The sequence below is a fragment of the Geotrypetes seraphini genome, chromosome 10, assembly GCF_902459505.1.
Source record: "Geotrypetes seraphini chromosome 10, aGeoSer1.1, whole genome shotgun sequence".
NCBI lineage: Eukaryota > Metazoa > Chordata > Amphibia > Gymnophiona > Dermophiidae > Geotrypetes > Geotrypetes seraphini.
This window is the reverse complement of record NC_047093.1, coordinates 22442107-22458797: the sequence shown is the minus strand read 5'-3', so window position 1 is coordinate 22458797 and position 16691 is coordinate 22442107. Positions and strand designations below refer to the sequence as shown.

The 16691-nt window shown below is 46.4% G+C and overlaps 1 protein-coding gene across 2 annotated transcripts in view; it reads right to left on the bottom strand.

The window, feature by feature from the left end:
- MMD (monocyte to macrophage differentiation associated) overlaps positions 1-12031 on the bottom strand; it is a 44360-nt gene extending 32329 nt beyond the window's left edge. Inside the window, exon 1 of one of the 2 annotated variants that reach the window (XM_033961391.1) lies at positions 11847-12031. In XM_033961391.1, the coding sequence (XP_033817282.1) occupies positions 11847-11869 (23 nt within the window). In that variant the 5' untranslated portion in view covers positions 11870-12031. Of the gene's footprint in view, positions 1-11540; positions 11686-11846 lie in introns of those variants that run through there. The other variant, XM_033961392.1, reaches the window with a different exon arrangement.
- Positions 12032-16691: the final 4660 nt, after the last annotated feature.

Here is a 16691-nt window from a genome sequence, read left to right as displayed (position 1 = left end):
TTCAGAAAGCTTGAACTGTAATATTACCTTTAAAAACTCCTGCTTACTATTTGCTATATACATTACATAGACACATAAAGAAACAGTGCATACAGGTGGAAAGCAATAGGATTTCTAAGTGCATGGACAGATGAAAGACCCTGCCTCAAGTTGTGACTAGTATTTCTACACAAAACACCATAAGAATTGCCATACTGGGACAGAACGAAGGTCCATCAAGCCCAGTGTCATAGAAACATAGAAATAGACGGCAGATAAGGGCCCATGGCCCATCTAGTCTGCCCACCTTAATGTCCCTCCCCTACCTTTGCCCTGTGAAGAGATCCCATGTGCCGATCCCATTTGGCCTTAAAATCAGGCACGCTGCTGGCCTCAATCACCTGTAGTGGAAGACTATTCCAGCGATCAACCACTCTTTCAGTGAAAAAGAATTTCCTGGTGTCACCTCGTAGTTTCCCGCCCCTGATTTTCAACGGATGCCCTCTTGTTGTCGTGGGACCCTTGAAAAAGAAGATATCTTCCTCCACCTCGATGCGGCCCGTAAGATACTTGAACGTCTCGATCATGTCCCCCCTCTCTCTGCGCTCCTCGAGCGAGTATAGCTGTAATTTGTCAAGCCGTTTTTCGTATGGTAGATCCTTGAGTCCCGAGACCATCCGGGTGGCCATTCTTTGCACCGACTCCAGTCTCAGCACATCCTTGCGATAATGCGGCCTCCAGAATTGCACACAGTATTCCAGGTGGGGCCTCACCATGGATCTATACAATGGCATAATGACTTCCGCCTTACGACTGATGAAACCCCTTCGTATGCAGCCCATGATTTGTCTTGCCTTGGACGAAGCCTGCTCCACTTGATTGGCAGACTTCATGTCCTCACTGACGATTATCCCCAAGTCTCGTTCTGCTACCGTTTTTGCTAGGATCTCGCCATTAAGGGTATAAGACTTGCATGGATTCTGGCTGCCCAGGTGCATAACTTTGCATTTTTTGGCATTGAAGTTGAGTTGCCATGTCCTAGACCATCGCTCCAGTAGGAGTAGGTCATGCATCATGTTGTCGGGCACTGAATCTTCGTCTGTTGTGCATTTGCCCACTACATTACTCAGTTTGGCGTCATCGGCGAATAATGTTATTTTACCTCGAAGCTCTTCTGCCAAGTCTCTTATAAAGATGTTGAATAGGATTGGGCCCAAGACTGAGCCCTGTGGCCACTGTTTCCAATAGTGGCCAATCCAGGTTCCAAGTACCTAGCTGGATCCCAACTAGGAAAACAGATTTTATGCCGCTTATCCTATGAAAAAACAGTGGATTTCCTCAAGCCATTTTAATAATGGCTTACGGACTTCCCTTTAAGGAAATTATCCAAACCTTTTTTAAATCCCACTAAGCTAATTGATTTCACCACATTCTCCAGCAACAAATTCCCGAGTTTAATTACATGCTATGTGAAGAAATATTTTCTCCAGTTTGTTTTAAAACTACTTCTTAGTACATAAGAATTGCCGCTGCTGGGTCAGACCAGTAGTCCATCGCGCCCAGCAGCCCGCTCACGCGGCGGCCCTTAGGTCAAAGACCAGTGCCCTAAATGAGACTAGCCTTACCTGTGTACGTTCTGGTTCAGCAGGAACTTGTCTAACTTTGTCTTGAAGCCCTGGAGGGTGTTTTCCCCTATAACGGGCTCCGGAAGAGCATTCCAGTTTTCTACCACTCTCTGGGTGAAGAAGAACTTCCTTATGTTTGTACAGAATCCCTTTTAAGTTTAGCGAGTGCCCTCTCGTCCTCTCTACCTTGGAGAGGATGAACAACCTGTCTCTATCTACTAAGTCTATTCCCTTCATTATCTTGAATGTTTCGATCGTGTCCCCTCTCAGTATCCTCTTTACAAGGGAGAAGAGGCCCAGTTTCGCTAATCTCTCACTGTATGGCAACTCCTCCAGCCCCTTAACCATTTTAGTCGCTCTTCTCTGGACCCTTTCGAGCAGTACCGCGTCCTTTTTCAAGTACGGCGACCAGTGCTGGATGCAGTATTCCAGGTGGGGGTGTACCATGGCCCGGTACAGCGGCATGATAACCTTCTCCGATCTGTTTGTGATCCCCTTAATCATTCCTAGTATTCTGTTCGCCCTTTTCGCAGCTTCATCGCATGTCCTCTAGTCCAAGTATTTTTGGAAAGAGTAAACAAGCAATTCACATCTACCCCTTTCCACTCCACTCGGTATTTTATACACCTCTATTATATCACCCCTCAGCTATTTCTTCTCCAAGCTGAAGATCCCTAGCCACTTTAGCCTTTCCTCATAGGGAAGTCGTCCCATCCCTTTTATCATTTTTGTCGCCCCTCTCTGTAACTTTTCTAATCCTATATAATAAAACGCTAGCCGCGCATGCGCACTCAGACCTGCGTGATCTGTAATCCCTGATCTGTGATCCGTAGGTCCGTGGCCAGAGTGCGTATGCGGCGGACAGATCGGGAAAGCGCAGCACAGCCGGCGACTCCTGCCCTAACTCACTGCCTCCTCCCGCCCTCACTCACTGCCAAAACCACCACCTCCTCCTTCTCGCCGGCTCACCCGCTTTTAAATGAAGAGAAAAGCGCTGCACCGCGCTAACGCTGGCTTTGCTGTCTTCTGTCCACTGCGGCCGCCCTCTCTGACTACTTCCTGTTTCCGCTAGGGTTGGCCGCAGTGGATAGAAGACGCCTAAGCCAGCGGCTGTAGCCGCCGATCTCCGTTCCTCCGGGGGGGTGGGTGGGGTGGGAGGAGAGGGATCGCGGCCACTCAGCGCCCCCACCGAGGAGCCCAGCAACTTTCCGCTGCCCGGGACTCGAATCATTTGCCGCCCCCCCCTTCCCTTCCCGCGGGCTCGACTGGCGATTTAAGCAGCGTGTGCAGCAGTCTTCACACGCTGCTTCGGGCCCTTCTACTGCCCTGATTTGCTCCGGACGTGCCAGAGTAAATCAGGGCAGTAGAAGGACCCGAAGCAGTGTGTGAAGACTGCTGCACACGCTGCTTGAATCGCCATGTGTAGTCGGGCCCGCGGAAAGGGAAGGGAAGGGGGGGGGCCGGCTAAAGACTCGGGTCCGCGTTTGTAGTTGCGACTGTGGGAAGGGAAAGGGGGTAGAGGAAACGCTAATGCTGCTGCACAGGGAACTGGTGTGGGGGGAGGGAAATGGAAGGGGGAGGGAATGCTGCTTTGCACAGACAAACAGAGGGAAAGACAAGAAGACAAGACACAGGGGCAGGTGCACAGGGAACTGGTGTGGGGGAAGGGAAATGGAGGGGGAGGGAATGCTGCTTCGGACAGACAGACAGAGGGAGGAAGGGAGACAGAAAGAAAAGACGAAAGACACAGGGGCAGGGAGATATACAGAAAGACAAAGGGGGCCAGGGACAGAGACAGACAGAAAGAAAGACAGCGGGAGTCGCGTCAGGAGGGGTGTGGGATGCCGCAGAGGGAACTTTTCCAATGGGTGCAACTGGGCTGCTGTCGGGAGCCTCTGATCAGGGGCAGAGCAAGATAAGTGTATCATAGGGATAAGAAGGAGGAGGGGGGAGAAAAAGGAAGGGACGCCTACTGCTGGACAGGGGGAGAAGGAAAGAGGTGCTGATGGACAGGGGGGGTGAAGAAAAAGGAACGGAGGCCTAATGTTGGACAGGGGGAGAAGGAAGGTGCTGCTGGACAGGGGGGGAGGTAAAACAAAGGGAGAAGGGCTGCTGCTGCATAAGGAGAGCTGTGAAGAGGGTGGTGGTGGACACAGGGGAGGTAAAAGGAAGGGAGAATGGACAGGGGGAGCAGGCAAGGGGTGGTGATGGACAGCCAAGGAAAAAGAAAGACAGAAAGAAAGAAAGCGGCTAAGGAGAGAGAGAGAGAGAGAGAAAGAAATAAAGAGAGACACACACACATATATTCTAGCACCCGTTAATGTAATGGGCTATAAGACTAGCTTCACTATATTCTGTTATAAATCCTGAACCAGTTTTAGAATTTATTAAGCATGTATAGATTTTCAAAAAGACTAGAATGATGTGCTCAAAATCAGACAGAAAAACACAGGAGAGTCAAATCCACAGAAACAACACTAAGACTCGATGTGTCCGAGTGCTCAAAATCAGGCCACGGTCTTAAGGGTCCATAGGGACCAGGTCATACAATCTCTGGTCCAGGAGTATTTAGAGCAGGGAAGGGATCGAGGGAATATTAGATAAGGAAAAAAAAAAAATGAATCACAGTGCTAGATACTCACTTGGTTTAATGTAAAGGAGCAGAAGGAAAGTGAAAGGTGAAAAAAAATGCAGGCTAGAATAATTGTTCCTCGTATCTATGGGACAAACAAAGCCCCAAGCTGCTACTTAAAACTTTCATTTTTCAGTTTACTCATCCTGAAACTGAAGACAGACTTGAGATACAATGTTTAGTACAGGTAGAGTCTGAAATTTACAGACTGAGAGTCAGGAACTAACATTATATGCATTTATGTTTTTCTTACCCTAGACCTAGAGAATGACACAGCGACAGAATTTGTCACCACCTCCGTCTCCGTAGATAACCGCGGGAAACTATCCCCTTATCATTCTTTAAAGGAGAGAGGGAAGAATCAGAGTATGAAGGGGCACAACCACTGGTCCTCAAACCTTGGACTGAGGTTGAGATAGACACTAAAGAATGACAGTCTCTGGTATCCAGAGCAGATATTGTGATGTCACAATGTCTCATTCCACCAATGCCTAAGAGCCAATCACTTCAGTGATGTCACAATGGCTTCTTTATCCTATTCTTGGCTCACATAAGAATCAGAGTATTGAATGGGCCCAGCCACTGACCCTCAAGCCTTGCACTGAAGAATGCTGGTGTAGAAGGACTGAGGTTGAGACAGGCACTAAAGAATCACATGGGATGGTTTCCTGGGGTTATCTATGAGGTTGGAGACGGGGACAAATTCTGTCAATGTGTCATTCTCTAGGCTAGTCAGTAAAGGGCGCTTAAAGATGAGTGCCCATTATAGAATAGCATTGGCTGCTAATTTGGGTGTGAAATCTTATACCTGTTGAAATCGGGTGTAATTTCCTGCGCCAAATTTGGGCACGCTTCCCCAGTTCTCTGTAACACTGCACAAATTTTAGGAACCCTGATCTGCCTGTGTACCTCCCATGGCCACAACCTCTTTTGAGCTCCATGCCATGGAATTTGGGCATACATCGTTGGAGAATAACGCATAGCAAGTTGTGCGTGCAAGTCCAAAATGGTGCCAATTACCACTCAATAATGGCACTAATTGGCCTGTAGGGAAAGGGATAATGCCTCTGGTGAGATATCAGAGTATCACGCAGTTCTGGAGATCGCACCTTCAAAAAGATATAAACAGGATGGAGTCGGCTCAGAATGTGACAAAAGGGTCAGCGGTCTTCATCAAAGAGTATGGGGGACAGGCAAAGATCTCAACAATTATACGTTGGAAGAAAGACAGGAGAGTGGAGATATAGGATATGATAGAAACGGAGAAAAATGAACTTCTCTCTGCTAAGTTTAAATACCTTTGTGGCATAAATGCCCAGGAGATGAATGAAGGGGGCATAGGCTAAAGGTGAAAGTGGAGAGACTCAGAAGTAACCTGAGGGTGATGAATTTGTGGAACGACCTCCCGGTGGAGGTGTCTGAATTCAAGAAACCTTAGGACAAGTACATAGGATCTGTAAGGGAGAAGGGGGAGTAGATGGCACGCAGACTAGACAGAGAAAGAACATACAGCCTAAGTTTATGTTGAAAGGTAGCTGTATTTTGACAGACAAATTTAACATGTTTAACTAGGGCAAACAAGACAATTGCCTAATGCCCAAGGCCTCTAAGCTTGCAGGAAGCATAGCCTACAGGCAGGTTTTAGAAGCCCCTGTCAAGTTTCTGCCCTTGACCCCCTGGTTCTGTGTGTGTCTATCTGTGCTTATGACTCTCTCTGTGTGAATGTGTGTGTGTCTCTGTGTGTGCGTATGTCTCTCTCTGTGTGTGAGTGAGTGTGTTTCTCTGTGAGTGTGTGTATCTCTGTCTGTGTGTATTGCTCTTTCTCTCTGTGTCTCTGTGTGAGTGTGTGTCTCTTTGTGAGTATGTGTGAGTGTGTCTCTCTCTCTCTGCGTGAGTGTCACTCTGTGTGTGAGTGTGTGTTTGTCTGTGTCTGTCTCTCTCTCTCTGTGAGTGTCTCTGTGTGTACGTCTCTCTCTCTCTCTCTCTGTGAGTGTGTGTGTCTCTGTGTATCTCTCTCTGTGAGTGTGTGTCTTTGTCTGTGTGTATGTCTTTCTCTCTCTGAGTGTGCGTCTCTGTCTGTGCGTATGTCTCTCTCTCTGAGTGTGTGCGTTTCTCTCTGAGTGTGCGTCTCTGTCTGTGTGTATGTCTCTCTCTCTCTGAGTGTGTGTGTCTCTGTCTGTGTGTATGTCTCTCTCTCTGAGTGTGCGTCTCTGTGTGTATGTCTCTTTCTCTCTCTCTGAGTGTGTGTGTCTCTGTGTATTTCTCTCTCTGTGAGTGTGTCTTTGTCTGTGTGTATGTCTCTCTCTCTCTTTGAGTGAGTGTGTCTCTGTCTGTGTGTGTCTCTCTCTCTCCGAGTGTGTGTGTCTCTGTCTGTGTGAATGTCTCTCTCTCTTTCTCTCTCTCTCTGAGTGTGTGTGTCTCTCTCTCTGAGTGTGCGTCTCTGTCTGTATGTCTCTCTCTCTCTCTCTCTCTCCGGGTGTGTGTGTCTCTGTCTGTGTGTATGTCTCTCTCTCTGAGTGTGTGTGTCTCTGTCTGTGTGTATGTCTCTCTCTCTCTGAGTGTGTGTGTCTCTGGCTGTGTGTATATCTCTCTCTCTCCGAGTATGTGTGTCTCTGTCTGTGTGAATGTCTCTCTCTCTCCGAGTGTGTGCGTCTCTGGCTGTGTGTATGTCTCTCTCTCCGAGTGTGTGTGTCTCTGTCTGTGTGTATGTCTCTCTCTCCGAATGTGTGTGTCTCTGTCTCTGTGTATGTCTCTCTCTCTCCGAGTGTGTGTGTCTCTGGCTGTGTATATGTCTCTCTCTCCGAATGTGTGTGTCTCTGTCTGTGTGAATGTCTCTCTCTCTCCGAGTGTGTGTGTCTCTGGCTGTGTATATGTCTCTCTCTCTGAGTGTGTGTGTCTCTGTCTGTGTGTATGTCTCTCTCTCTCCGAGTGTGTGTGTCTCTGGCTTTGTGTATGTCTCTCTCACTCTCTCTCTGTGAGTGAGTGTCCATAAAACAATGTGATGGCATTTCTCCGAGATGTGTAACATTGTTTGGACTTCCTGAGATGTTCATGACAGCTACCTCTATAATGAACTACATAAACAGGAAGCCTGGTAATAACACTGCATTTGAATACCAGAATAACATCCATCAACCAGTAGTCATACTTTGTAATGCTTATACTATACATCAGTTAGTAAATAAAAGGGGGGAAAAATGTAATAAACAGCAATATTATATTAGTTCCAAATTTGGTTTCCAATCCAGTGTGATAAATTGGTTAAGAAAATTATCTTTATTCTAGATTCTATTAAAACGATTCTGCTTTAATGTTACAGAAAACATGGGTTACTACCTTTCCAAAATCCCAATCTCTTTAACCTTCTCTCAAAACAGAAGGATGAAATAAACATGGGGCTCTCTTTGAAAAAAAATTAGGGGAGAAAATGAAAGACTGGGGGGATCTGTTGGTGGGGGAAGAGGGTTGGAGGCAGGACCACAAGCCTGGACAAAGTGGAAAAAATAAGATATAGATGAAAGGTTCCCATTTCCTAACTGGTAGCAAGGGCTGATGGGCTTCCCCAGAACGGGACTAGAATAGTTCAGTGTGTGTGAACTGTGACTGGAGTTTCATTTCAACACCTCTTTTCAGAAGGAAGATATAAGGAGCCGCTCACAAATGACAAATCCCTAGCAAAAGGAAAGAGGCTTGCAAATCCCTCTTGCATTGTTCCAACAGGAAACATTTCGATGCTCAATAACGATACATGAAACACAGTTAACCCCTGGAATCCATTCAGAACGCCTTTCCATTATCCCTTTCCCCTGTACCTCCACCGTAAAAATAGGCTGTTTCTGTTGTCCCAGACGAGCAACGTGATTCCCTTCTCCAGCGCACAATGGACATTAAGTTACCAGCAGGAGAAGGCAAAGCAGTGCCAGGGGCAAAAAAAAAAAAAAAGGAAAAGGTCCCCACAGAGCAAGAGCAGTCTTAACGTTTTAATTATAAAGAACTGTTTCTTATAGCTTTAGCCTTTCTCCCTCAATCGTGTACGAATTTGACAACCAACTTAAAGCTTGCGGAGAAACTAAGCCAAAATCCTCCGTTGTCCTGGTAACCAGAGGGAGGGAGAGGAAGATGCATGCCAGGAGAGCTCTCCCCACAGCCCCTTCCCCCCAAAAGCCACCAAGAGAGTATTACAGAGGCAGTGTGCTGAGAACACCACAGGACGGAGACATTCACTCAAATTCAGTTTAACCCTGAGAAGACGCCTGGCCTCTTTCCTCCTGCTTCCTTAGTCTGGAAGCTGCCAGGGGCCATCCTTTTATAAAACTAAAGCTGGAACCTCTGTATAAGAAACTGGTAGTAATTTATTCCCCTCATTCATCTCAGCTCTTATAACTTGCCTCCTCTCCACCCACCGATTTTCCTCCCTCCATCCCCTCGGTACTACCTTTTTCCTCCCAGCAATGCCCCTACACCCCCAAAGATTCCCTTTCCCCGTTATTACTTCTTGCCACTACAACCTCCCTACACATGACTACCTCTTCCACTGCTTCCTCTGGTACTAACCCTCTCTTCCATTCCTTCTCATCTTTTTTTTCCTTTACTTTCCCTGTACAATCCCTTCCACAGCTTCTGACATTATTACCCCTAGTCCTTTATGTCTCCCCTCCCATTGCTTCCTCCACCATGTCTCCTGCTGTCACTTCTCTCATTACAATGCCTTCATTCCTTCTCCCTTCATCACTCCCTTCCCCCACAGAACCTTTGATTCCTCCAGCACGATCCCTTCCTCTTCATCACTCCCCCTCCAGTACAACCTTTGCTTTCCCCAGCACTCTGCCTTCCTCATCATCATTCCCTCCTCAAAACCTTCGCTTCTTCCAGCACAATCCCTTCATCTTCATCACTCCGTCCCCCAGTGCAAACTTTGCTTCTTCTAACATCATCCCTCCCTCCCCAGTACATCCTTTGCTTTTTCCAGCACTGTCCCTCCCTTCCGCTTCATCACTCCCTCCCCCCAGTACAACCTTTGCATCCTCCAGCAGAATTCATCTCCCTCCAGAACAACCATTGCTCCCTCCTGCATTATCCCTTCCTCTTCATCATTCCCTTTCCCCCTGTACAATCTTTGCTTCTTCCAGCACTGTCCCTTCCTCTTCATCACTCCCTCTCCCAGTACAACCTTTGCTTCAACACTATCCCTTCCTCTTTATCACTCCCTCCCCAGTACCTTTGCTCCCTCCAGCACAATCACTTCCTTTTCATCACTCCCCCCTACAACCTTTGTTTCCTCCATAACAATCCCTTCCTCTTCATCATTCCCTCCCCCAGTACAACCTTTGCTTCCTCCAGCACAATCCCTTCCTCTTCATCACTTCCCCCCTACAACTTTTGCTTCCTCCAGCATAATCCCTTCCTCTTCATCTCTCTTCCCAGTACAACCTTTGCCTCGTCCAGCAGAATTCATCTCCCTCCAGAACAACCATTGCTCCCTCCAGCACTATCCCTTCCTCTTCATCATTCCCTTCCCCCCGTACAATCTTTGCTCCCTCCAGAACTGTCCCTTCCTCTTCATCATTCCCTCCCCCCACAACCTTTGCTTCATCCAGCACTATCCCTTCCTCTTCATTACTCTCCCCCAATACATCCTTTGCTTCCTCCAGCACAATCCCTTCATCTTCATCACTTCCACCTTACAACCTTTGCCTCCTCCAGCAGAATTCATCTCCCTCCAGAAAAACCATTGCTCCCTCCAGCACTATCCCTTCCTCTTCATCACTCCCTCTCCCAGTACAACCTTTGCTTCTTCCAACACTATCCCTTCCTCTTTATCACTCCCTCCCCAGTACCTTTGCTCCCTCCAGCACAATCACTTCCTTTTCATCACTCCCCCTACAACCTTTGTTTCCTCCATAACAATCCCTTCCTCTTCATCATTCTCTCCCCCAGTACAACCTTTGCTTCCTCCAGCACAATCCCTTCCTCTTCATCACTTCCCCCCTACAACTTTTGCTTCCTCCAGCATAATCCCTTCCTCTTCATCACTCTCTTCCCAGTACAACCTTTGCCTCCTCCAGCAGAATTCATCTCCCTCCAGAACAACCATTGCTCCCTCCAGCACTATCCCTTCCTCTTCATCATTCCCTTCCCCCCGTACAATCTTTGCTCCCTCCAGAACTGTCCCTTCTTCTTCATCATTCAATCCTCCCCACAACCTTTGCTTCATCCAGCACTATCCCTTCCTCTTCATTACTTTCCCCCAATACATCCTTTGCTTCCTCCAGCATAATCCTTTCATCTTCATCACTTCCACCCTACAACCTTTGCTTCCTCCAGCATAATCCCTTCCACTTCATCACTCCCACTCCCAGTACAACCTTTGCCTCCTCCAGCAGAATTCATCTTCCTCCAGAACAACTATTGCTCCCTCCAGCACTATCCCTTCCTCTTCATCATTCCCTCCCCCCAGTATAACCTTTGCTTCTCAAAGCATTATCCCTTCCTCTTCATCACTCCCTCCCCCAGTACAACCTTTGCTTCCTCCAGCACTATCTTCCTCTTCATCACTGCCCCCCACAACCTTTGCTTCCTCCAACAAAATCCCTTCCTCTTCATCACTCCCTCCTCAGTACCTTTGCTTCCTCCAGCACTATCCCTTCCCCTTCATCACTCCCTCTCCCAGTATAATCTTTACTTCTTCCAGCACTATCCCTTCCTTTTCATCACTCCCTCCCCCAGTACAACCTTTGCTTCCTCCAGCACAATCCCTTCCTCTTCATCGCTTCCCCCTATAACCTTTGCTTCCTCCAGCACTATCCCTTCCTCTTCATCACTCGCTCCCCCAGTATAACCTTTGCTTCTTCCAGCACTATCCCTTCCTCTTTATCATTCCCTTCCCCCCAGTACAATCTTTGCTCCCTCTAGCACTATCCCTTGCTCTTCATTACTCTCCCCCATACATCCTTTGCTTTTTCCAGCACTCTCCCTTCCTCTTCATCACTAGCCCCCCCGTAAAATGTTTGCTCTTTCCAGCACTTTCTCTTGCTCTTCATCACTAGCCCCCTCCCCCCCGTATAATCTTTGCTCTCTCCAGCACTGTCCCTTGCTTTTCATTCCTTTCTCCCTCCCCAGTACAACCTTTTTTCAGCCGTGCACGATTCCCCACCTCTCTCTTATCCCCCCCCCCCCCAGCATGTCCATTCTGCAGACATATCAAGTCCCAGCATTAATTCAGCGCCTGCATTGGACTGCCCTCATCACGAGAACCCCCGACCCGTGACCGCATCTCCTCCCCGCCCGCGGTCTCCAGCTCCTACCTTCGAACGTGTCATTGAGGCAGCAGCGGCGGCGGCCGGAGCACTTCAGACAAGTTGCCTGGGACCGGCCCCGGAGCTCGCCTGCTCCGGAGCCCCGCCCCCCTCTGACGCAGCGTCTCCCCTCTCCCGCCCTCCCGGAAACAGTCAGTTGCGTCGGAGGGGGTGGGACCGCGGCCGAGGGAAAGACGTGGCGTCGGAGGGGGGCGGGACTCCCGGGGGAGGAGACAGCGGGCCGAGGCCGATGGTACGTTTGAAAGTAGAGCGCGCGCGCGCTGGCGACGGCTGTTGGGCGTTTTCGCCTCTCACCTCGCTTCGAGCCGTAGGTACATGGTGCCGGCCTCGACCTGGCCGCGTCCCCGGCCAAAAGTCCCGGAAGGACGGAGCTCCCGGCGGGGGTCCAGAGCCGCATTTGCCAGAGGCCTCGCTGGGTGTCCGCTTACAGGGGCGGCACGAGCCGCCGAAGCGGCGCCCTGAAGTTGTATCGAGTTTTGTACGTGCGCGCGCGGGTGGGCTTGCACGCGCACTGCACCTTCACGCGCACTTTGTGCACCGTGCAAGGCCTTGTAGTGATAAGATTCCATTCCATTTTGAAGATAATGTCTCTGAATACAGGGCATGCTTTATGTAATGTAATGTAATTCATTTCTTATATACCGCTACATCCGTTAGGTTCTAAGCGGTTTGAAGAAAATATACATTAAGATTATAAATGAGAAGTAAGAAGGTACTTAAAAAATTCCCTTACTGTCCCGAAGGCTCACAATCTAACTAAAGTACCTGGAAATTAATAAAGAAGAGAAAATAAAGATAGTGCTACATTTTAGCCTAAAAATATTATTGCTGTCACAATCTCATATCTCTATAACAAAGACATCATCTACAATATATTTAGTATACTTTTTGTACACACAAAAAATTTTTTTAAGTCTTCAGAGTGTGCCAACCACCAGCCAAATAGTTTTTAGGCTTAATCACTCAGTTGGCATGTTCATCTTCATCTGACTTATTTTTTCTTTTTTAAGTGCTCTGTGCTGTTTAAGTGTGTGTCTTAAACTACTGCCAAACCCATAAATACTTCATATATTTTTTTAAAAAGGAAGAGGAAACTTTGTACTTAGCTTCAGCAGTATTTTAGCCCTGCTTGAGCATAATGATAAATTTTTTTGGATGTCGGGTAGGACCTGTCAGCTCAACATGTTTCAACTGAAGGCTTTTTCAAGAACGAGTCCCCCCTTCTATTTTGCTCCGTTCTTGAAAAAGCCTTCGGTTGAAACATGTCGAGCTGACAGGTCCTACCCGACATCCAAAAAAATTTATCATTATGCTCAAGCAGGGCTAAAATACTGCTGAAGCTAAGTACAAAGTTTCCTCTTCCTTTTTAAAAATATATGAAGTATTTATGGGTTTGGCAGTAGTTTATGACACACACTTAAACAGCACAGAGCACTTAAAAAAAGAAAAAATAAGTCTGATGAAGATGAACATGCCAATTGAGTGATTAAGCCTAAAAACTATTTGGCTGGTGGTTGGCACACTCTGAAGACTTAAAAATTTTTTTTGAGTACATATAAAGTATACTAAGGGCTCCTTTTACAAAGATGCGCTAGCGGTTTTAGCATGCGCTAGCTGCTATTGCCTCCTTTTAAACAGGCGGTAATTTTTCAGCTAGCGTGTGCTAATCTTGTTCGTGCGCTAAAATTGCGCACCTTTGTAAAAGGAGCCCTAAATATAGATGCTGTCTTTATATGTAGAAATGGCTTTTTTAATAGAATTAGTTTGCAGGTTCAGCTACTATACATTTGGCCATGTGCATTTTTAAGAGTCCTCCCTGTAGGTGGTCCTCCTGGATTCTGCTTTTGGGTGGAGGTATTCCGTACCTGTGTACAGTAAAACCTTGGATTGCAAGTAACTTGGTTTGCAAGTGTTTTGCAAGACAAACAAAACATTTGATTAAATTTTAACCTAATATACAAGCAATGTCTTGCAATACAAGTACATACAGTATACACATCACAACTGAGCCGATGGTTCTTCTCTCTCTGACACTGTAGGAGTGGATGTAGTGACTGCTCTAAACAAGCAAAGTCTTGCAATACGAGTACATACAGTATACACACGTCACATCATCACAACTGAGCCGATGGTTCTTCTCTCTCTGACGCTGCAGGAGTGTAGTGACTGTTCTAAATGAGCGAAATCTTGCAATACAAGTACGTATAGTATTTTGTATTAAAGTTTTTGGGTTGTGGAATGAATCGTCTTGAGTTTCCATTATTTCCTATGGGGCAATTTGCTTTGATATACAAGTGCTTTGGATTACAAGCATGCTTCTGGAACGAATTATGCTCGCAAACCAAGGTTTTACTTTATTTTGTTTTATAAAATAAGCACGGTGCTCATATTACACTTTCTTTGTATCGGGCCCCGTCCCTGACAGTATTCAAATCCAGCACTATTATGATCCTTTTGATACCAGGATAAGACTTTATAAATTCATGAGAAAATATAAGATGACACATTTTTTTCAAAGTTCAGGTGGGAACTTCTTACTCCCCCAAGCTTTTATGTGGAAAATCATCTTGGATTTCACCAGGTCCAGTGGAGCCCCCACATAAGGTTACTAGATGTCTGGAAAAACCCAGTCTTGCCCCCTTTTTTTTTTTTTTTTTTAGATGAATATCCTGGTGCCTGGATGGATTTTCCAAACCTGGCAATTTTGGAAAGCCCTGAATTCCGGCCGCATCTGGAAGGACTCTTGAGGATGCGTGACCGACGTCGCACACGCCCATACATGCTCGGAGGCCCTCCAGACACGGCCCGGAGATTGGGAAAGAAGAGATGAGGCATTGTGAGGGGGGGAGGTTGGGAACTGAATGGGATGGCACTGGAGGCAGAATGGGGTGGGTTTGGAGGCGGAACAAAGTGAGGCTGGGGATGGGACGGGGCCATGTAACCCTAGCCCCCCACATTCATTTAAATGTTCCAACAAATGGTAGAAAATGATATATGTAAATTGGAGTTCTTTCCTCAATTACTTTGTCTACTCTGACTTTTACTGAACGAAGAACCATTAAATCTCTTTCTTTTGATGCTGATATTATGATACGTGCAGCTGACAAGGGAGGTACAATAGTAATTTTAGACACTGCAGTATATGCTGAAGGAGCTCTTAAACAACTCTGTTCAATCTTTCTACAGAGTTCTTAAGAACATAAGATTTGCCACTGCTGGGTCAGAGCAGTGGTTCATTGTGCCCAGCAGTCCGCTCACGCGGCGGCCCTTAGGTCAAAGACCAGTGCCCTATTTGAGTCTAGCCTTACCTGCGTATGTTCTGTTCCAATAGGAACTTATCCAACCTTGTCTTGAATCCCTGAAGGGTGCTTTTTCCCCTATAACAGCCTCCGGAAGAACATTCCAGATTTCTACCACTCTGGGTGAAGAAGAACTTCCTTACGTTTGTACGGAATCTATCCCCTTTTAACTTTAGCGCGTGCCCTCTCGTTCTCTTCAACTTGGAGAGGGTGAACAATCTCTTTCTCTACTAAGTCAGTTCCCTCCAATATCTTGAACATTTCGATCATGTCCCCTCTTAGTCTTCTCTTTTCAAAGGAGAAGAGGCCCAGATTCTCTAGCCTCATTGTACGGTAACTCCTCCAGTCCCTTAACCATTTTTGTCGCTCTTCTGGACCCTTTCGAGTAGTGCTATGTCCTTTTTCATGTACGGCGACCAGTGTTGGACGTAGTATTCCAGGTGGGGGGTGTACCATGGCCCGATACAGTGGCATGATAACCTCAGATCTGTTTGTTATCCCCTTCTTAATCATTCCTAGCACTCTGCTCTTTTTACCACCGCCGCACATTGCGTGGATGGTTTCAGTGACTTGTCTACACGTACTCCCAAGTCTCTTTCCTGGGGGCTCTCTCCGAGTATAGCACCAGACATCCTTTATTTGTGCATATGATTTTTGTTACCAATGTAAGGGTATATGCTTTATAAGCTTATTTTGCTATGCAAGAAATCACACATAGTTATCTGTAACTATGACTACTGGCTGTGGAATTTCCCACCCCCCTCCCTGTGTTCATGAGAAACGAAACCTATCTTTCCCTATAAGCTACACCCATTATTAGCTTGTGACTGGGCATGTACAAAGGGGGGGGGGACTATAAATATGTGATGTTGGTCTGAATAAACACTTCATCTTTCTTTGGCTATCTGTGTGTGTGTGTGTTTTCTGTCCCCTGATGCATCTGTAGTCAGGACAGCAGAACGAGTCTAATACCAATTGGGACCTAGTCGTTTCAACCAGCATGCATCATCTTGCACTTATCCATGTTGAACCTCATTTGCCATTTCGCGGCCCATTCCTCAAGTGTGTTTATGTTTTGTTGTAGGTCTTCGCAATCCTTCTGTGTCCTCACTACTCTGAATAACTTTGCATCATCCACAAATTTAATTACCTCACTCTTGATAATGACCCTACAAGCGATTTAATTGAATTAATATCTGCTGTTTTGTTGGAATCAGTGGAAACTAAAATTACTGAAGGGGAATTTAAGTTTTTACATCACAACTATCCTGTCATCTATTTTGTACCTAAAATCCATAAATCTCTGTTGAATCCCATTATGTCTGGTACAGGCTCAGTGTTGGAGCCCCTCTCGGAATCTGTCAATTTTCATCTTAAACAGGAGGTCCCTAAATGCTGTTCTTTTTTGAAAGACAACATGAGTGTGATCAAGTTCCTTCAAGAATGTTGAGATGTACCAGAGGGCTTTTTTAGATATCATATCTAAGTAAGTAACATTGGAAGTAATATGTTAATCAGGTTTTTTATTCTCTCTTTACCTATCAGTTCAAGGTCAGAATACATTATAAGAGGTTGGGTTCAGTTACAATGGACAGTTTAACGCAGTCATTCAATAGGGTTCCTAGTACAGTTAGATCAGTACAACTATTAATACAGTTAGGTCATGGTTTCAAACACATACCCTACAAGTAGGTCATTGACTCTTCGTTTTGTCCCAGGAGTTGCATTAGTCAGTTTCAAATTGGGCTTTTACAATTACTTTTTCAGTTACTTGAGGGTTGGAGCCCTGTCTTTGTACAGAAATGCTTTTAAAAGTTTTTTTAAACCTGATAGTAGTCAC